At 43.0% G+C, this 22,772-nt stretch overlaps 1 protein-coding gene across 1 annotated transcript; it reads left to right on the plus strand.

Moving 5' to 3' along the window:
* Window positions 1–13,514: 13,514 nt before the first annotated feature.
* LOC147894694 (protein NRT1/ PTR FAMILY 8.1-like) lies at window positions 13,515–17,073 on the plus strand. Its single transcript, XM_087385114.1, has 4 exons — window positions 13,515–13,748; window positions 14,335–14,552; window positions 14,669–15,237; window positions 15,488–17,073. The coding sequence occupies exons 1-4, from the start codon at window positions 13,634–13,636 to the stop codon at window positions 16,464–16,466; spliced, it is 1,881 nt and encodes a 626-aa protein (XP_087241240.1). The 5' UTR covers window positions 13,515–13,633; the 3' UTR covers window positions 16,467–17,073.
* Window positions 17,074–22,772: the final 5,699 nt, after the last annotated feature.

The following is a 22,772-nucleotide window of genomic DNA, read 5'->3' on the forward strand; positions in this document are numbered from 1 at the left end:
GTAGTATTCTTCATCAAAGAATCCATCTTTAACTGCATACCCTTCTCCCACTTATGCTTGTCATCCCTAGACATAGCATCCCTAAAGCATGAAGGCTCACCACAATCTGTCAACATGACATAATCTAGAGATGGAGCATATCTCTGTGGAGGTCATGAGACTCTAGTGGAACGTCTCAACAGTTGCTCACCATGAGCATCTTGCTGTCCCAACTGATTTTCCTGCATAACCTGAGGTTGTGTGCCTAGATGTGGCTCTCCCACCTCACGATCTATGGGCTATCCATGCCCTGCATCATGTGGAACATGCTGTGCATGCCTCTCATATGGTGGTTGTCCATCCTCCTGAAACACCACTCTGTGTATCTCAATAGTCTTCTCTGGCTTCTTGTGCATCATGTCTACATTAAAGATAATATCATAGCTGTGTACTATCTTCCTGGCCTCTGGATCCCACAATCGGTATCCCATCTCACCTGAATCACCATATCCAAGAAAAATGCTCTTCCTTGACTTTGGATCAAGCTTGCTACCTTTTTCCTTAGGGATATGAACATAAGCTTCACAGCCAAATACATGAAGATGCCCATAAGATGGTGGCTTGCCTGACCAAACCTCTTCTGGCACTTTCCCATCTAGTGCCTTGCTAGGCGATCTATTGATAAGATATATTGTTGTCTTGATAGACTCAGCCCAAAAGCCATGAGGTAGACCGGCATTAGAAAGCATGCTTATATTCCTTTCTTGAATAGTTCTATTTATCTTCTTAGCAACCCATTCTGAGAAGGATTTTTAGGAGTAGTCAACTCTTGCTTGATGCCATGTAGCTCAGAAGAATTCTTAAATGCATGAGAGGTATACTCTCCTCCATTATCAATGCGCAAGCATTTGAGCTTCTTGCCTGACTGATTTTCAGCAAATGCTAAGAACTTTTGAAATGCATCAAAGACGTCACTCTTCTTCCAAAGAGGATAGACCCACACTTTCCATGTAGCATCATCAATGAAAGTAGCAAAGTAAGAAGCACCACCCAATGAGACAGTAGGCATAGGTCTACACACATCACTGTGAACCAATTTGAATGGTTCAAGCCTGTTCTTACCCAAAGATTTTTTATGTGAACACTTTGTTTGCTTCCCATACATGCAATGCTCACACATGCTAAAATCTGAAAAATTAAACACGGGAACATACTGCAAACTAGAAAGTATCTTCATTCCTATCATGCTCATGTGTCCCAATTGATGATGCCACAAAGAGATGCATGGCTACTCGGTCACATTGATTACATTATCTCTTATGCCTGACACATGCATTGAGTATAGCATTCCATGCTTGGAATCTCTAGCAATCACAAGTGACCCTTTGCTAATTTTCCATGTATTATTGCCAAAAAACACATGATAGCCATCATCATCAAGTTGTCTCATACTTATCAAGCTCTTTTTCAGATTTGAAACATGCCTAACATTCTTGAGTACAAATGTAGAACCATTAGGAAGAGACAAGTGGATATCTCCCACTCCAACAATGTCACATCGATAATCATTTCCAAGTCTCATGGTTCCTTTCCTTCCTGCATCATAAATGGTAAACCACTCCCTATGTGGAGTGACATGGAAAGATGCTCTTGAGTCTAGTATCTAGCTCTGTGACAATGCATCATCACTAGTCACAAGAAAAGGATGCTCAAACATAAAGGCATAAAGAATGTCACCCTCATCACTATTGTTGCTTATGGCATTCACTTCCTCTATATTGACCGTGGATTTCTCTTCCTTGTTGGGCTACACATTAGCTTTGCCTTTGCCTTTATCGTTCTTCCATTTGTAGCAATCCCCTTGAAATGGCCTTTCTTCCCACATTTCTTCCCATAATAGAAGCATTCCAAATCCTTTTTGGCATGAGATTTTCCTCTAGATTTGCTTCTAGACTTGCTTGTATTTCTGTCCTAATATTTCCCCCTGGAATATGACCTCCCTCTCACATTGAGAGCACTTGAACTTTTAGTTCTAGCATTGTTCTTTCTATTTACCTCCTCTGTGAGAAGGCTACTCTCAACATCACTGCTTATCAGGTCATACCCTCGTCCTTCTCTAGAGGATCATCCTCAAGATCATCTTGCTTGAACTGTGATGTTGGTGCATGTGCTCCCTCGCTGCTCTCCTCATCCTGTATAATGACACGAGGTTAGTGTATGCAACACGCACGTAATATAAATATCCATGAATCACTCAAATATCATTGGTTTACTGAAGGAGCACTAGCATGACGGCCAATATCCTCTTCTAGTGGTGCCTCTCCATACATCTGCAAGTGGCACATGACAATACAACACTGATGACGAACCCCTCGCCTGCAATGGTGCAAAGACAAGGCAATCTCTCACAAAGCCATTCCAAAGTCCCGAGAGGCGGCCCCCTATCTGATGATTTGTCACTATTCATTCTCTCCTTGGCAATCTTCCCTAATTCCAAACCCTCTTCCTCATGTTGCCACCATTCAACATTTGGATATCTTGCTACTACATGTAGCATAGAAAATTAAGCATGATGAAGAATGGGTTAAGTTTAATGTGGAAGTGCATGCACATGGGTGGGGTCGAGATAGATCTTCAAGAGAGGAGCATTTCTTGAGACTCACAAGAACCAACATGAGGGATATCCACAAGCTTTGGAGGGACCGGTTTCAGTTGGAAATCAATTAGGAGGGACCGGTTTGAGTTGGAAATCAATTAGGAGGAGCCTGAGAAGGATATTATGGATTGTTCTCACACCTTCTTGGACCGTGGGTACATCATCCAAGAAGAGTATCAATATATAGAAGAAGATCTGCAAGATGAGGTCCCGAGTGACCCCTCTAGCCATGAGGAGGAGGATAGTATGAGTGATAGTAATGTAGAGCAATAGACCTCCTCTTTCTTTAACATATGCTAGAATGTCTCTTTTGGAGAAAAACATTGTTTATGAATACTCTTTTTGTTGACATATGATAATGTCTTTTATGGAGATATATGATAATATAGGATAATGTCTCTTTATGGAGACCAATGTTGTTATCAATACAAATTTTGCTCATCACTATGAATTTATCATAGTTTTAGTAAATTGAACTTGAGTTTTAAGTAGTAAATTGGCTTTTAAGTAAAGTGTAAGTATTTTTCTTCTTCTTGCCTGATCTTGTGTTTGTGTTTGTTTTCTTGTCTGTGTCTGTGTTTGGTCACCTGCTGAAAAGGATGCTAAGGAAGAAGGGCCATGATCTCCTAGGTTCTAGGGTCATTCCGACAATATAGTATACTGGGGTGTGTGAAGTGTAGCACAAAGCTGTTGGATCTAAGCCATTTGGATTATATACTAGGTGTGTAGAGTACATCATAGAGCTATTGTATTAAATCCATGGGCTATACTCTACAGAGGACTTCAATTCCACTCAGCCGACTCCTCAAGGGACTACTCTTGGGCGGACTCCCCAAGGGCCAACCCCTAAGGGGACTATCCCTTGAGGAACTCCTTTGCTACTAGCAGCCCATGGCTTCGTCGGGAGTCCTAATGAGTTTGTCGCAGCCATGAGCAATGCGGAGGTAGTGAGATTCTTCTCTCTTCTATCCTAGGGGACCTCCACTATTCCCTCTCCTACACCACTTGGAGGTAGATAAGGGACATCAATGGCTTTACCTACTCGACAACCGTTCCCTCTTGCCCCTTCTGAGGGATCATCACCTAGGCATCACCATCTTAGGTCCAAAAAGAGTAGTAAGGGTCGAGGCTGTTGTGGTGGCACGGCAGATGTAGATGAGTATGCACACTCCCACTACTCTAGGTCTCCCCTTTTTCATGAGATGCAGTACCAGTCTGGTCCCTTGTCCTCCCCTCTCATAGGCCACAGCACCCTAGAGATCACTCACTCCCCTACTCCTCGCTCCTTCCACCCCTCACTCTAGCTCTACTACTACATCCACCGCACATCCTTCAGACTTTGTTTTGCTCGAGGACCTATCCTACTGAGTTGACAGTATTGGGAAAGTTATACAGGACGATGGGAAGATGGTCATAAGATACATGAGGAGGTTGTTGAGCACCCACTTCCCCAAGGATATATTAAAATCTTGGAAACAACATGACAATAGAGACAAGGAGGCCGTCATAGATGCCCTCAAGAGATAATTTCCCAACCCTATAGGGTATCAATTTGATTAAAATTCCATGCTTACATGCATGAGGAAGATCCTAAATTCTCGTAATATGACTTAAGGCTGGCTATTAAGGAGAGTAAGCACAAGCCATGGTGGGCAGACCCAAAAGATTGGAAGATAGTGAAGAAGAAGCACAAGGAGAATCCAAATGCATTTGAGGCTTAGCAGAGGGGGGTGAGGATACGCCTGGAGATTATAGGTTCTTTGCACCTCAGTAGTAGTGGTAGACTAGGCAATGAGGAATGGGTGGTAAGTATATATTTATCTTCTACTGAATATCTAATATGTTGAGTCGTTCAAATGTTTTGTCATTCATATCTAACTCCTTGAATTTGGATCCACAGGAATCTATCATTGGTAGGCCTCCAACCGATGAGGAGTACAGAAGGGCATTCATGATTGGAGCCCACGCTTGGTTTAAGGAGAAGGAGGGCGAGGGATACAACATCAATTGGTGCCTTGTGGCGGTCCATAATGTGAATATACATTAATCCTTGAGCATTGTTATCATTTGACTATCAGTGTTGTCCTACAATCGATGCTCTGAGTTTTTCTAACTTGTTTCATTCTTAGGGAGGCATGTTCGACCCATTCGAAGATTTGAATGAAGATCCAAACTTAGAGATTAGATCTCAAGAAGCATCAGCTAGGCTCACAGAAGAGGAGGGCGAGGGATTAGGTGCATATAGAGAGACCGAGGAGACGAGGAGGAGCAATTTGTAACATTTAATATGATTCTAAGGAAAAAAAATATGTGGGGCAGGATGGGACTGAAACATTGGTATATACCAACGGTTGTACCCACACTGCAGTGGGTACAACCCACAATTTTTTTTTCGCTTATATTAAAACGTCGATATATACCGACGCTTGTACCCACATTGCAGTGTCAGTATATACCGATGGCTACACTGATGTCTACACTGACACAGGCAACCATATGTTATTGATGGTGATATCAATGCCTGCACCAATGGCTTCTTTGTGACATACACAACGACGGACTTTCTGACACTTTTCACTTGTTAAATTTTTTTCCCTTCGTATTAAGCATTGGTATCGATGTCAAAAAGCAGCCCATGTCTTGTAGTGCATGGAGCTGCTTCAAGCCCTAGACATGTTACTAAGGGAACATCCCCCCCCCCCTGATGCTCTAGTAAGTAGGTCCTATTACGAGATAAGGAACTAGCAGTGGTATGATGGTTTTTATCAGAGCCTGTGCCTGAGAATGCAAAGGCTCACGTTCAATGTGGATTTCGACATGACAAGATTTCACGAGATTTGTACAATGATTGAGTTCATGAAGAAGCAGTTTAGACAGTTGGCTTAGGGATATGCTAAGAGTAAGGGTAAAGAATGCATTGGCATAATTGAATCCTATTTTGGATGGGATGATGGTGGTAGACTGTTTTGAGAGTATGTATAACTATAAAATCCAATTTCTTGAGCTGCCTTGTTTGAAGGTTCAACTCAAGAAGCCTTGCTATCTATCAATCATGGAAGCGTACGCAATCTACGATGGACAAAGATTATAGACAAATAATTTGCTTCAACTCACTTGCATTGATCCAAACTTGCATGACAGAGAAGAAAGATGGGCTTGGGTGCATCGCGTTTTTGGTGTCATATACTATGGAGATGTGATTCCTTTCTTCTTCATTCTTGATTGTGTTTGCTAACATTTTTTCTTTGCAGTAGTGATCATGTCTCCAACTTTGTCAGCATGTTTATTTGTAGCGGAGATGATGCCTCCAATTTTGAGATCGAAGAGCCAATTGCAAGCACTTGACAAAAGTCCATGCCTGCCTCTTTCGTGTTCCAAAGCTCAAATATCGTGATTCAGGACAAGACATTGAAATACAACCGAGGTTGGTTGCATGGAACAACCTTCTACATGTGATTGCAGCTTAATTTTTTTATTTTTTATTTTTTAAGTGATTCTTCCGTGATGGGACCAATTCACATCTCGTTGAACCTCATTAACACAAACGTGATGAAAATTTTGTTGGATAGTAACTTGCTAATAGGTTCAATTTTGGCATCTCTATTAAACTTGAAGAAGCTGGTGATGCTCAATCTTGCTTCCAATTGTCTGACCAGAGCGATTCCATCAATGTTGGGGAGACCTAAGAGCAAGCTCAAGACAATATATGGAGAAACTAAGCTCCGATTTGTGACCTTAAATGACAACTTCTTTATAGGTATGGTCATCGATTGCTAATGGGCACAATAGATTTGGTTCGGTTTGTTTAAAAAGGTTGTACTTGGGTGCACTCAGAAACATTGGTTTTTAACTACACATGCTCTAGATGGAGCTGCTTGTATACCGGAGTCTGTATGGAAATTTTTCATCTTTGATATTAGCGGCAATACAATCTTTGGCCCTATCCCTAACCTTAGCTCAGGGACAAATTTGCAAGTCCTTAGCCTCGTAAGAAATTGGGTTACAGGCTTTCTACTATCCTTCTAATGATCTGCAATGTCCATTATCCACTTGGGAAATCCTTGCGTGCAATAATGACTGAAATCCTCCTCCTTGTTTGGCAACATCTTAGAAAAGAAGCCAAAAGATCATGAATGGATTGATAGAAGAAATGGAGAACCTATTGGAGCGTAGTAAGCATGAACTGGTTAACCTTGTTTTCAGTTCATGGATTTTGTTTGGTATGGGGTAGATACATTGGTTGAGAAGATGGTGTTGGGCTAATGTGATAATAGTTTCAAAAGAGATTAAAGAGTAAGAAGCATTCATAAATGAGATGGACAGGTTCGCAATGCTTAGCCTCCAAGCCAAAGGTGCTTGAAGTGGCTAGATACACAAACAGTGCTTTAGTCATGTGAAAATTATAAGATAATGCGCTCACATTTGCCATGCTATATAAATCTATTTACTATAGTATACGCTTGTGGAATCTAAAGGTTTAAAATTTCTCCTTACTTTTGGTTTCTTGGTTTATCATCTGAAAGTGTTCGGCTAGTTTATATTTGAGACACATGGTTGTAGTTAAAAATCATTAGTTAGATAGGTAATTAATTAGATATGAGTGTATATAAGTAGTTAATTTGATCCCTAATACTTACTATGCTCCAATAGGTTCTCCATTTCTTCTATCAAATAAAATCATGAGTTAATGCTTAGTAATTAGGGCTACGAATGGCTACAAATGATTAGGGCTACAAGTGAAGCATAGTAATCATGATTACTATATAACTATAAAATCATGATTACTATCTAACTAATGATTAGGGCTACAAATGGCTACAAATATGTTCTCCATTTCTTCTATGAGTGGCTACAAATAAAATATTACATGAATGTTGAGTAGATGGATGATTTTGTCCTATTAGTTTTGATAAAAAGAAGAAGTTTTATATTGGCATTAAGTTTGTGTGCCCTAATAGAAAGTGATTCAAGTTTCAAACATTCGCTAGGATTCAAAACTTTTATGAGATTTTTTTTTGAAGTTTCAACATAATATACATATTTTAGTTCAAGACTCAAAAGAAAATATATAAAATTGTACTATAGTTATCAAAGTTTTGAAACTAAAAAATCCAGTTTGATAAACTTTTGCTCTATTAATATACAAGTGTCGCTTCAATAAAAACATCCGTGGCTAAGTATTCATATTGCTTCAATATAAACATCCATTGGCTGAGTATTAATATTTTCATATATGTCGGATATGGGCTAATCCCCTTGGGTGGTTTGTATGGATAATTGGGAAATGGGTGTATGGGGCTCATTGAGGTGCTCTTTAGCATGTATATTTAATCCCATGAGCAAAGACATATTCTCATGTGCCTTGAATATAACGGTAGAAGAATCTTCTTCTCTCATCTCTCTCGGGACTTTTTGGGAGAGAGAGGGAGAGGGAGAGCTCAAGCATGGCTATTGTGGGGGGAGAACCCCTTCACACAAAGCTTCCCCTTGCGACCACTTGGTGACTTCTAGTGAGCTTACAATATAGGGATTTCCAAGGTCACTTTTTCTTGGGGGCTCTCCAAAGTATCTCTAGCTCATCAATCAAAGGCTCCAAATAAACATCAGGGTTTTTGACTTTATGTTTCCCTGGAATTAGAAGGGACAGCATGACATGTCCTTTCTTAATAGCCATAGAGGGTGGAAGATTGTAATTCACCAATACCACTGGCCATACACTGTAAGACATGCTTTTGAGACCAAATGGGTTCACACCATCCATGCCCAATGCAAGTCTCAAGCTCCTAGGTTCTTCCTTGAAGCTTGGCCATGTGTCTTCAATATGCTTCCACGCAGGAGAGTCCGCGGGAGTTCTCCACTTGCCATCGGTTGATCGATGGGAGGAATGCCATGACATGAGCTTTGCAATAGACTTGCACTTGAACATATGTTGGATGCGAGGGATTATGGGAAAATGTCGCAATACCTTACGAGGCACGTCCAAGGTTTTGAGATCTGCTCTATATCTTGCCTCTCCACAAGTAGGACACTCTCTTGCATCCTTATGTAGTCCATGAAACAAAATGCAATCGTTGACACATGCATGGATGCGCTTGTAATCTAATCCTCTAAGAGAGGTCACATGTTGCCTCGCCATATCTCTTGAGGTCGGTAGTTTATTCTGCCTTGGAAGCATTTTACACAATAGCCTGCACGTGAAGACCATAAATGAGGAAAAGCATTCGAGTAATTGACCCACTAGCATAATTCACCATGTTTGCAAAATCCACTTTAAAGCTTACTTGAGTAATGCATTCAAACTTGCATTGCTCCATCCATAGATGGTTTGCAAGTTTAGTAACTCAAGGGAGGCACGTAGAATAGAGAATGTGCACCTCTCAAACAGTGGAGTCGATGCTGCAGTAAAAAGATCATCCTGCTCCATACTATTATCCCTCCCTTGATGGACATATAAATCCCGCACCATATCATCAAACACCTCCTTCTCCACGGCTTCATGAGGTAATGGTGGAGGGCTACTATCACCATCACTCCATGCATCCGTAACGGTCCCTCTTGAAGATCCCACCTCATATCGCCAACGCTTCGCCTCCTCATGACGAGCATAGGGTAACATATGCGGGTGTGGCATTGCATCCTGTATCAAATTAAAACAGGATCATAACTCAAACATATGAACACCCATAGGTATCTCAATCAACCTTAACTTACAAACCCTTACCTTGTTTACGGTCACATCCCATTCTCCATACTTTGAGATATGATTAAGTGTAATCCTGCGTGCACGATACATGTTTCCTCGACATCGATCACACAGACATTTGATTTTTTGCTCCAACCACATTTCACGATGGTGGATACAGAGGGATTCATCCTCACTGGAGCTACTTGTTGAAGATGAAGACATCCTACAAACAAACAACCCACCAAATTTGCTCTTCTTCAAATGTTTAATTTAAACTCTGTGGCGCATCTATAGTCGCGTCTATAGTCGCGTCTAAAATCGTGTCTAATGGTGCGTCTAAACGCACGTCTACTCTGTGTATTTAGACGCGCCTATAGACGCGCTATTAGATGCGACTATAGACGTGGATTTTAAACCTGCTTTTTAGCGCACCGCTCGCTTTGCTTTTCTTCACATTACTTATACTTCGCGCAGCTTGCTTCCTTCCTTATTAGCAGATCCATAGTTTTGATGCTTAAGAGAAAGGCTCCCATACTTACTTCCAAGCTTACACTCAAGAGAAAGGCACCCACACTTACTTCTAAGCTTAAAGGAGAGGAGGACGAACAAGGAGGAGAAGCAACTTTGAAAAAGAAAGAAGAACCTTCCATACCTCTATCCAAGTAAGTCTTTTTGCAGTTGATCTTGTTTGGAAGTTTGCTCTCTCCAGATTTGTACTTTCTCGTATCCAAAAAGTGCATGATCTAGGTATTAGTGTCACGTTTTTGTGTCGGGCGCAATGTCCTTTTCTACTTTTTAGAAATCCTGTCTATCGGAGTACATCTATAGGCACCTTTTAGAGCGCGTCTAAAAGCGCGTCTACAGGCACGTCTGGCCTGTTGCAGACACAGACAGATGCATCGATAGACGCTCTATTAGACGCTCTATTAAACACTCTGTTAGATGCTCTGTTAGACGCGTTTATAGACACGTAAATCAGACGCGTCTATAGACGCGCTCTGATAGTAAGCCTCTCTTTTCTTCCCCTTTCTTCTCAACTCATCAGTCATAGTTTTTTTTCCTTTTTTCCAGTTCAACATGTGGCCAGGAAGCGCTTCCAGCTCACCTGATCCCCGGGAATCTATTTGGAAGGACTTATATGACCTTTTAGGACACCCTCCTACTCCTGCGGAGTTATACGGGTATATGATGGGTACTCTAAACACTCCCCAGGAGTCGGCACTACAGACTCCAAGCCACCCCACACCGCCTGAGATCACCCCAGCAGAGTCAGCACATCCGTCTTATGCCCCTTCCCCCATACCGTCTTATGTCCCTTCCCCCATGCCGTCTTATGTCCCTTTTGCCATCCCGTCTTATGCCCCTTCCCCCATGCCGTTAGGAGGTCCTTCTGTCTCTACGAGCCGTCGACGTACTCCTGTGCCGTTGAGACTCAGTTCTCCAGCTACGAGTGGTCAGCGTAGTCCTGTGCAGTCCCCAGCTACGAGTGGCCACCGTACGAGCTCGACACGATAGGGTAGCAGGCGTAGTAGCAGGGAGAGCGGTGGGGGATGCACGGCACAGTGCTTTAGGCCATGTGGTGGTGGGGAGGATGATGATTCAGATGATTTAGACGTGCCTCTGGGTGATGGTACGATTTATTATGACATCACTCAGATAGGAGGCATCTTGATGGATGCGCGGGGGAAGGATATCATGGCCTTCATGCGCTCTGTAATTGCTAACAATTACAGAGATTGCTTTATCCACTACAAAGACCACCCAAAGAGGTTGGCTGATGAGACCCTCGCTACTGTTCGCTCTAGGTATCCTAACCCCCCCAATCGCCAGTTCACAGATAAATGGGGGAAGTCAAAGATTGTTACGATACTTAGCAATAAAAGATCTTCGCTTAAGAAGCAGGCACTAGCGGAGCTTGCCAGGCTTGAGGCAGGTCAACCACCAAGGGGCCCGCCCCACACCACTCACAAGCGTGAGTGGAAGAAGGCAATGAAGTCAGCGAGGGAGGACCCCAGTCTGCAGCACGTGGAGGCACGGAGGATCCAGATGGAGGAATATGGAAGCATGCATTTTGGAGCAAGGGGTGTTGAATCATGGGAGGCGCAATTTGTAAGTATCGATCTCAAATTATATTGCTTATGTAGTTTATTAGGAGGTTGTTTCTTTATACTAATCCCTTCGCAAAGTGTGTCGCGGTCATGCAGCTTGAGATCGTGGGCAGATACCCTACTCCTGTGGAGACAGCCTACCACCGCCACCATCGAAGAGGAGATACATGGAGGCACTTCTATGATGATGGGTTGATTACTGAGGAGCAGTATACTCGAGCTACTGGAGCGGCCCCCCAGGTATTTGAAAGTAATTAAATAATGCCAAAATTATAAGTAAAGATTTGATTTTTCATACATTGATATATGTTGTCCCTTGTTTACAGGCCCGTGCACAAGACGATGAGGAAGAGGAGGAAGGAGGCGCAGAAGGGAGCGTGGAAGGGAGCGAGGACCTAGAGAACATAGATTAGTTATACAAGTAGTGCTAGCTACTCTTTTTTGTACTTAAAGCCACTGGCTTGGCTTTGTGCCTCTTGTATATACACTCCTCTTATTTTTTGTACTTAAAGCCACATGACATGGCTTAGCTTCGTGCTATATGTATATACAAGCACTTTTTAAGCTTTCAATTTTATTGCGTTTTGGAGTTGTAATGTTTTATTTTGAATTGTAATTAAAATGCGATTGGCTGTAAGAATTGAATTACACAATGTGGATATGGGATTCTTGTAACCATATAGCATACACAACATACACAGTATTCTGTAAATTTTTTTTTTAAAAAAGCGCGTCTATCATTGCGTTTAAAAATACGTTTATATACACGTCTGTCTATTCGACTTGCGTCTATATGTGCATCTATAAATGCGTTTATAAGCGCGTCTATTTATGCATCTAATTGCGCGTCTATATGCGCGTGTGTCTGATATATAGACGCGCAATTAGACGCGGGTCTCCAAACGTGAAAATAGATGCGCAAATAGAGCGCCCGTAAGTTTTTTATTAGTTCATGAAACGCGTCTGTGCGCACGTCTATGGGTGCTTTATCTTGTTGTGTAAGTAGTTTATGAAGAATCCTTAAAATTATTTTCACAAAATTCTTTCTTTGATTTTATTAAAGTCCACATGCACTTACCAAATTCTATGTTTTATGAGTGTACATGATATGCTAGTGAATGAAAGAGGTTCACCATTGAAAAAAATGGTATTCATGGTCAGTTCCAAAAATAGCTGCACCCTTGGAGATAAACTCCAACCCCAAAGACTTAGCATGAACATCTGTCATCCATGCTACATGGTTGCCAATAGGAAGAAATTGACTTTGTTGTAGGGCATAGCCTTCATAGGCCATAGATATAGGTGTCCAAGTCAAATGGTTAGTGGCCCAAAAGTGGATGTTAGAGAGCATCTTCAGAACATTTTGTATGAGATGGCTTTTGGTTTTTACTTAGTAATAAATGAGGAGACTGAATGGTTGCGAGCGTTATAGAGCCAGAAAGGATGAAAACTTTAACGATTATTGCTTATGGACATTTAAGAACAACAATATGGTTTTCTCTACTGCCTCTCGTCACCATCAGGGACAAAAATTCAACACTGCCCCCCTTTTTCTAAAGAAAATCAGTATTGATCCTCAGTTTGTCATTGGCCCAAAATTTCTATGTGTGTATAAAAATGACAAAAATTTTCCCCATTTCCCTTTTTCATTTGACAAATTTTTATCGAGAGCGTTTGTAAATGTAAAAGAAAACACCCAATGACAATGATATTGGTCAATTTTTGTCCCTGGGACTCGACTCACCATTATCCTATATTTCAAAGATTGGCACTCTTGTGGTTGCAATCATGTGGTTCGGTTGAATGGTTGTGAGCGTTGTAGTGCCAGAAAGGACAAAAACTCCGATACGGCATCCCCTGTCGGACTATCGAAGCATCTAAACGACGCAAAATACAAAAGCACTATCTGCCGCTCCGGCATATCTGATATCGGTCGGTAGCTTGTTCATGGAATCCAGGGATCCTTGGCTACAGCCGACTGGTTCTTCTGAATCATATTGCTTGGAAGTTTGGGCGATAGTTGCTCAAATTGAAGTGCATATAAACGTAGCCCGAGGGCTTTCAATCCAGTGCTGCGTATCAGCATTCGGCAACATAAAACCTGTGCCTCGGGCCTCGGCTCGATGTTATAATCACATCAGCAGTAAGCTCTAGAGTCTAGACTCGTGAGCGCCGTGTTGCTTTTGCCCATTACCTGTTTACACCATGGAGAACGGAAATGGAAAAGAATCGTATGTACGGCTGGGTGCGGTGGATTTTAAAGGTCGCCAGGCTCTGAAATCCAAGACAGGCGGCTGGAGAGCAGTCCCCTTTCTTTTAGGTATGAAACCAGCCCTCAAATTTGAAGGGTAGCTTAGAATTTCATTTTGAAGGGCAATTTAAGAGTTATCCTTTTGAAGGGTGACGTGGCATTTCCTTTGTGATTTTTCCCAAAGCGGTCCTTCTTTTGAAGGTTGATCTCTCTATTGTCCTTCTAGGGAAGGGTAAAAACCCCTTTGAAGGGTGTTGCCTAGAAGGGTAAAAACCCCTTTGAAGGGTGTTGCAGCCTTCAAATTTGAGGGCAGGTAGCAAAAAACTCGCAAAATTAGCACAGATTCTAGAGCTCTGAAATGAGTAATTCCTGTACCGTCGTTAACGTTCGAATCAATTTAGAGAGTCTAGAGTTCTGAAATGAGTAATTCCTGTACCGTCGTTAACGTTTCAAATCAATTCAACACTCTTTTCTGGTTCATTTGATCGCACCTTACACAGTGGATCCTCTAAGTAATGACTGTACTATGTAGCATGGATTGCAAACTTTCGAGGTTCTCGGATGATTGAAATTCTTTACTTCTAATCCTTGCTTGCCTTCTAGCTACGATTGAAATTTGAACTTTGAAGCCACCTTTGTTGTTTTACATGTGCAGTATTGGAGATCTGCGAGGTGGCAGGTTTTGCTGGAATAGGTATTAATATTGTGACATACCTCCTTCAGGAGGCACACTTCTCTTACTCAAACGCAGCCGTGATCACCACCAACATTCTGGGCACAGCCTATATAGTGCCCATCATAGCTGGGTTCTTCGCAGATGCTTACTTGGGACGCTTCCGTGCCATCTTGATTTTCGGAATAGTGGAGGTTACGGTATGGCAACGTCCTGAGTCCTGAAATAAGTGCTGCAAATTTCTACTGAAACTTAGAGGAAGCAGTTGCCTGCTGTAACAATGTAAAGCCTGAAGTTTTGTTTGAATGTTGTCCAGGGGTTCATCATTATGACTCTCTCAGCATCTATTGCTTCCTACCATCGAACACCCCCATGTCTTTCCCTGACTGATTGCCCTCCCGTGAGAGGGCGACAATACTCCATTCTCATGGCTGGAATGTATCTGATTGCTGTGGGATCCGGGGGAGTGAGAGTGAATTTGTCATCACATGGAGCTGACCAATTCGATGAGAGCGATGCCAAGGAGAGGTTGCAAATGTCCAGTTTCTTCAATTGGTTCTTCTTCTGTCTCGCGCTAGGCTTCGGCATCGCCGGCACCTTCTTGGTTTACATTCAAGAGTACGTGAGCTTCGGTCTAGGATTTGGACTTGCGATGGCGTTCGTCTTCATCGGGCTTTCTTGTGCCGTTGGGGGTTCGCCCTTCTACAGATACGAGGTGCCCGTGGGTAGTCCTCTTACGCGCATCGCGCAGGTGCTTGTGGCAGCCCTTCGAAAGCGCGGAAAAAGACTTCCATCCAACGCCAACGAATTGTTTGAGGTGTATGAGAAAGGCGATGATGCAATGCTGCCACGGCTGGCTCACATCGATCATACAAACCAATTTGGGTGAATATATGCAAGCACAGATTACAGTCATTAGATGGAACATGATGATTTTTGTTTTCTGGGGCTTTCTCCTTAGAATTGGAGAACTAAAAGTTGGCTGATTGATGTTTTTAGTTTCCGATCGACTAAATTAATTTGTAACGTTCGTCTTACTTGCGGAATGAGTAGCGCTTGTCCATTGATTGAGACGTTGCCTTCGGGTCCAACTCGTAACATCCTTCTTCGATTGTGTGCGTTATATTGCTTGCAGGTGGCTAGACAAGGCCGCAATCGTGGATTCAGAGGGAGACGGCAGCGCGCCGAGCCCCTGGAAACTGTGCACCGTGACGCAAGTGGAGGAGGTGAAGGCGCTGTCGAGGATGATGCCCATCTGGGCAACGACGATACTGCTGAACGTATGTTTGGCGCAGCTGCAGACATTCTCAATAGAGCAAGGCGTGACAGTGGACAGGTATCTGGGGAAAGGCCACAGCTTCCAGATACCAGCAGCATCACTGGTGACATTTCCGGTGGTGATGCTACTGGTGGTATCACCGATGTACGAGCTAGTATTTGTGCCAGTGGCGAGGAGGATCACGGGAAGGGCGACGGGGATAACGCATTTACAAAGGATAGGGGTGGGATTGATGATGGCGGTGGTGTCGATGAGCATAGCGGGGGGAGTGGAAAGGAGGAGGGTGAAGGTGGCGAAAGAGAACGGACTATTAGACAACGTAGAAGTATTACAAGGGCTAGAATCAATTCCAATGAGCATATTTTGGTTAGTACCACAATATTTAGCATTCGGGATTGCAGACATGTTCACGTACGTCGGAGTATTAGAATTTTTCTATCAAGAGGCTCCCGACGGAATGAGAAGTTTGGGAACCGGAATCAGTCAAAGTACGTTAGCTTTGGGCTATTATCTGAGTGGCTCCATTGTTAATGCCGTGAAGAAGGGGACGGGACGGAACGGTGGATGGTTGCCGGATAACCTCAACAGATCTCGGCTGGACTATTTCTATTGGATGTTGGCCGTGATTAATGTTATCAACCTTGGGCTGTTTGTGATTTGTGCCAGCTTTTATAAGTATCGACCTCGTAGCCGACGCGATCTGTCTGCGGGTGCCGCTGCCGGAGACGCTGTTACTCGTCCGTCCGTTGAGTTCAGCACGACGGACCACTCCGTCAACGGCCTCCTCCGCCCCGCGCCCTCCACACCCTCTGCTGATATTCCCCATGTTGTCTAGCCTCCGCTTCCCCCCCCCCCCACCACCTTCTCTCTCTCTCTCTCTCTCTCTCTGCCTTATCGTCAACTACGATCTCTCTCTCGGATGCAGGACTTCGGACTAGCGTTGTAGGCTGCTTGCCATTGCTGCTACGAAGTAAAAGATCCCCATCCTATCCATTCTCTCTCTCTCTCTCTCTCTCTCTCTCTCTCTCTCTCTCTCATCTCCATCTCCCTTCCTCTGTCCCCTACTAAGTTAAAACCTTCTTCTCTCCGTCTCCTCCTCTTAGGTCCCCCTCGTTCCTCCAAACTTCACTCATTAATCCGTGACCTAAACCTCGCTCAGCCTTGCATATGAGGCCACCGAGTCCAAGAAGCGTCGAGATTCAATGATGGACATCGTCACTAGTACTCCTCTAGTACGATATCATTTGAAACTTCATGTCATTGCTAGCTAAGCCGTTGTGCTCGTAAACATGTCTAAATTCCGAAGAAACATTACAGTTTCCTTTGAGAATTTGTAAACCATGCAGCATGGTTTATGAAAACTACAATTGTATAAGACTATGCTCAGTTCTTATTCATCTTGTCATAACTAATTAACCCAATACATGTACGATACATGTACAATATGGGTGGAAAGATAGTTTATCTTTTAATGAAAGGATCTAAATGTTTGTTTAGGGCTTGGTCTCTTCTTTGTATTTAACATTGGGTAAAAGAATAACCAAGTGTAGCTCACAAGTTTAGATGATTTTGTAGAGGCACCTTTGTGAGTATGTTGCATATAGGTAACTTGTGCTTCCTTTAGCATGATGTAAGAAACTTGATGTCTAAACAAATGCACACATTCCAAACCTTAATCTCACAGTTAAAATAATATAATTGAGCTTTAAACCCAAGGGATTTGTGAGAGATTTAGATCATTAAAATGACATATTGAAACATTTTTAATATTTTTGGGACATAATTTTGATAATTTAAACTGCCCCAATAGTAAAATTTTCCCACCATCGGTTACATATAGTCATCACACAGTAATACCATGCCACCGCATGGTATTACACACACACATGCACGCATGCATGCACGTGCGTGTAGTACACAAGCAAACACACACACACACACACATGCACGCACTACATGCACGTGCATGCACACACGTATGCACATGCACCTGCATACGCACAGGCACACGTGCATGTGTGTGCGTGCACACACACACACACACACTCCCATGCCTTAGTACTTTATGCTTTTCTTGAGAGTCTTGTGCTCCAAGATCAACACTTTCATGACTCTCACATCAATAAAAAGGATAAAACGAAAAGGATATTAAGAATTGTAAAGGATTAAACAAAGCTTCACAATAGAAATATATCCTTTTGAAAAGTATCTTGTGTTTATTGTGTAAATTTGCTAAATTTGTTTTCTTTGATTAACTCATGCATTATACAAGTAGCATTTATTATATTCTATCTTAATGTTTTTAGTTAGTAGACAAAAACGTGTTTGACTTTTTAGATATAAATGGTTTAGTTTAACATTTTGTTTATCTGGTTAGTAAAAATTTATAGAGTTTCATTTTTCTAATTGATAAAAGATAGGTGCATACAATTTTGTAATGAGTAGATTATAGTCTTTGATGTATTGTTAGTCAATAGTTGCATACCTTGTTTTTTTAAAAGTAGTTTGTCGAAAAGAATTATGATAGTAGCAAATTGTTTTCTAATCTGAAAGGATTTATAGACATATCCATATTTATTTAAGCATATTATAAATTTGTATTTTAGGTCCAAGCAGGCTACAGTGTATGTACTATTGGCAAGAATGTAGTCCTATGCTATTAGTTTGCTTCAATTGGACATTGAGTCAATGTATTCATAGATTCTCATGCACACACATGAGACATCATCATCAAATACTTTTGTACCTAAATATTTTTTATATGAGTTTAAAACTTTAATACGAGAATCAAAATCTTTTTGTTATAGGTTCGAAACTTTTGACAATAGCTTTCCTTTCTAGGAGAGGGTTCACGTCTATTCAAGCTTTTACTTTTTTTGTGTAGTGCAGTCTCTGGCCTACGTCGCTTGATCACTTATCATCGTGTAGCCTTTTGCTGTAGCTTTGCCACTTGTCACTAGGCACGCACCCATGCAGATGATTAAAATTCAAGGTTGGCTTAGAGAGACCACCGCACTAGTTCTTGGTGTAATAATTAGACGCAATCTATCCTTCTGAACACCATTGCAATGCAGTCTTTGGCTTGACCACCAGTCATCGTGCAGCCTTTTGCCGCATCTTTGTCTGCAGCCCATGCAAATCATAGGTTGGATTGGAGAGACCACTGCATTGGTTTTTGGCATGATAATGAGATGCAATCTATCATTCTGAGCATCGCCTTAGTGTAGTCTCTAGCCTGAAGGCTTGTCATCGCCCAAAATTCAAGGTTCTCTTAGAGAGACCATCGTGTTGGTTCTTGGAGTTATAGCCTCAGTTGTTGTTCCTTGTTGTTTCTTGTAGCTCGGTGTGAATCAGCCAGATCATAGTTTCCTACAACGAGCCATCTCTCATGGCAAACAAAACTCTACTCCCCAATGTCCAGTCACTTAGCAGACAACGTAGCTACCACCAATGCTGCTGCTCCCAGCTACTGCAAATTGCTATGACCGTCTAACGAATGATAACTCTCAAGAATCTACGGCCCATAGCAGCGACGTGTAGACTCTAGTACAGCTAAGTTCTATAGATAGTGCCTTGCAACAGCGGCCCACCCGCTTAGTCGCCATACGACTTGCTCTCCAAATGCAAGGCTCAATGACCTATAGCGTTCCAAAGCACTTGTAGGCCTCGTCTTCCCTAACTATAGCCTTCCTTGGCTCCTATAGCTAACTACGGCTAGCAACATGTTCTGAGGCTCTCAGCACAAGCATCCAGACTCCAAAAGAGCATCTTGGTAAGCACAAGTGACTCTCCAGCAATGACTACTCCATCTCCAATGCAGTCGACAACATCAGCAATCTCCAGCCTCCCACAGCTCCTCTGACCTATAGCACGGACTCCAACGGGCTCCTCGTCGCACAGCAGTCATGCCCTCCACGAATGCGACAACACATGGAGCTCATGGGCTCCCAGACTCATCAGGCAGCAAGGGTTGCTCTCCACCACCCAGCACCCAAAGCCTCTCCAAGCGTCCAAAGCTCCAAGCGCTTCACAAAGCTGTGCCACTAGCTTGATCTCTGCCATACACTACTCCAACCTGCCGATAGCAATGACCTCCACAAAGCATTGACCGGCCACCACAAAGCCCAACGAAACGGGCTGCTCACGGAAGATGACAGAGAGAATTCCATCGATAGAATCATAGTTGATTCCGTCGCATCTCAATGGAATCTTCATAGATTCCAGTGACCCAAGGATTGACCTCCAACCGACATGTGGCATAGACCTTATCTCAAGGTCACCACATAAGAGGGGGTGGTGAAAGAAATGCCACGTGGCATCCTATCTGCTACCTCATCACCTTGGCTCTATTGCCATGTCACCACCGACAATGCCACATCAGCAGCAGCCTTGTGAGGCTTCCACACCATCGTTCTCTACCACTGGTAGCCGATTACCACATCAGCAGACCTTATTCTCTTACCACATCATCAGGTCCACGTCAACAGGCCACGTCAATTAGAATGTCATTGTTGCTGGCATCATCTGCTATGTCATCATCAGACCCTGGGTTGAAGGATTAGTCAAGTTCACCATGGGTCAGTTAACCATAAACCAAATTGCCACATGGCACACTAAGCCCCTACAGGCACGATTATCACTCTGTAGGCACACTGTGCACCTTGCATGTGCACATAGTTGCCACCTTAGCACATTGCTTCACAGGCACACCTCTTGCTAGGCACAGTGTCACATCATCATTGAGCACATTTGCACTCCTTTTGCCCCTCCACCTAGATCAAGTCGTATCTCTTGATCCAGGAAGAATTTGAGGGCGCTTCAAAAGGAAAAGTCGCTCGATTTTTTGTCCTCTATGCGCTTGTCACATCATAAGCACATTTCTATGCAAGTGTCACTCACTTTTGAGCCTCATCGACAAATTCACTTCCTACACGCACATCAACCTCTACATCGACGCATTTGACCCAGCACTTAAAAAGAACAAAAGAAAAGAAATTATTTGCTGTTCTTTCATCGATCAATGGTTGGTATAGAGAGTAGACTAGATCACCATAGAGGGGATGCTTTGAATCTTCCCAAGTTGCCAATCTAAGACTGTTAGATATCAATGCTCCACTCTCGTATAACTACACGGGAACCAGCTAACTCTACTTGTAAGCACCCCATATGAGGAGAAGGCATTTGAGTAGCTCACTTATTTGGTAGGTCCTGGTTTGGACACCAGATGGGGGCCATGTGTGGTCTGATGACTGGACAGCTTCAGATAAAGTTGGCACACCACCAACTAGGCTACATGCAAGTGCGAAAGGCATCCATTAATTGACCGCATTGAGGGTGGACGGAGCATTTCCTGGGGCAGCCCACTCTCGGGTTGCGGGGCCCGTTTGGAGCCTCAGATGATCTCGGATGGCTGTGGGCCGAACGGTGACCATAGGTTAGTTGCTCTATTTTGTGCATCGGTTCTATCGTATGGTCAGTGGCCTATTTCGGGTTCGACCCCCAGTCAACCGTTTTGGGCGAACTGGGTCAGTCACCCAATTGAGCCTAACCGACTACGACTAGTGGCTATATAAGAGCACGCCCGTGAAGCCCATTTCATCACTAGCTATAGCAACGCTGATTCCTTAGCATCCAACCTCCATCTTCTACTATTTCCGGCATGCCATCGAAGCTTCTTTTATAGGAGCGCATGGTTGGGAGGTAGCACCATCTATTGTATCAGTTCTACAGCAATCAAATTTTTGATTCTCCATACTATCTTGTTTTCTCTCTTGCATATGAGATCCTATTATCTGTTGAGCATAGATGTTGTATTATTTTCTTACATGGTATCAGAGCCTGGACTCTAGCAAGAAGATTTGGTAGTGTGTTTCTGTTTGCAAGCAAATTGTGAGAGATGGCCCAGCCCGCAAGACTGCGAATCCCACCATTTGGCAAAAGCAAAAAGTTGGATGGCTCTAACTATCCACTCTCGAAGTTCAAGATGAAGGCCATTCTAAGCGCATATGAGCTTTGGGACACTGCTACTGGGGTCGCCGGTTCTGAGACCGGATCCAACTAATGTAGGACAACAGATAGTACCAACTATGAATGAGATTCTCGCGTGGACAAGAAGAAATGCAGATGCACTGTGTTCTATTGTCTGCAGTGTTAGTGATTCCATCGTGGCATTAATTCAACATGTCACCATAGCAGAGGAGGCATGGATGGTCTTGAAAAATCAGTACGAGACCACGAATTAGACGCGGATTCAGAATCTAGAGACTCAACTCGTGAACGAGAAGTTGTCTGAGTCTGAAGTGGCAGAGAAGTTCATCACCAGGGTGAAGAATTTGTGCGATCAGATGACGGTGATTGGCATCACCGTCACCAGCGAGAATCTAGCACGAAGGTGCATATAGATTCTCCCACCAAAGTATGACAGTCTTATTATGACGCTGAATAAACAAAACATAAATCCAACTCTCAAATTTGAGGATTTCAACGCGATGCTTTGGGAGGAGGAGATGCGTCAAAAGATGAGGATTGAAGAAGATTCGGCTTTCTGGACCGGATCAAAGAAAGGTAAGGGTAAGGACTCTGGGAACCCATCTTCTTCTGATGATAAAAAGAGAGAGAAGAAGATCAAGTGCTTCTATTGCAACAAGGCAGGGCACAAGCAGAATGAGTGCTGAAAGAAGATTGTAGATGAGAAGAACGGAGTAAAGAAAGAGTCCAGCAACAGCGCTCAAGCAGTATCAATAGAGTTGTTCGTCGCAATTGAGGATATTTGCACAGAGGCAGTTCATGTACCTGCGGATGAACCTTGGATCATTGACAGTGGTGCATCATGCCACATGACCAGTCGAAAGGATTGGTATACCTCTCTAAAGCCGGTAGAGAATGACATCATGGTAGCAGTCGGCAATGATGCAAAATGTCCACCAAAGGAAAAGGTACGATTGCTCTCAAGTCAAATGGAGTTGTAAAATAGTTGTCCAATGTTCTTTATGTGCCAGATATCAATAGGAACTTGTTGTCCATTTCTACGATCACGGATTAGGACCTCAAAGTTCAATTCGATAAGAATGGTGCACAGATCTTGGATCTTCAAGGAAAGGTTGTTGGTAAAGGTACACAGTGCAACAACAAGTGATATTTG

Source organism: Dipteris shenzhenensis, chromosome 14, assembly GCF_047967505.1.
Source record: "Dipteris shenzhenensis isolate YYH24624 ecotype China chromosome 14, Dip_SZ_1.0, whole genome shotgun sequence".
In the NCBI taxonomy this organism is placed as follows: Eukaryota; Viridiplantae; Streptophyta; class Polypodiopsida; order Gleicheniales; family Dipteridaceae; genus Dipteris; species Dipteris shenzhenensis.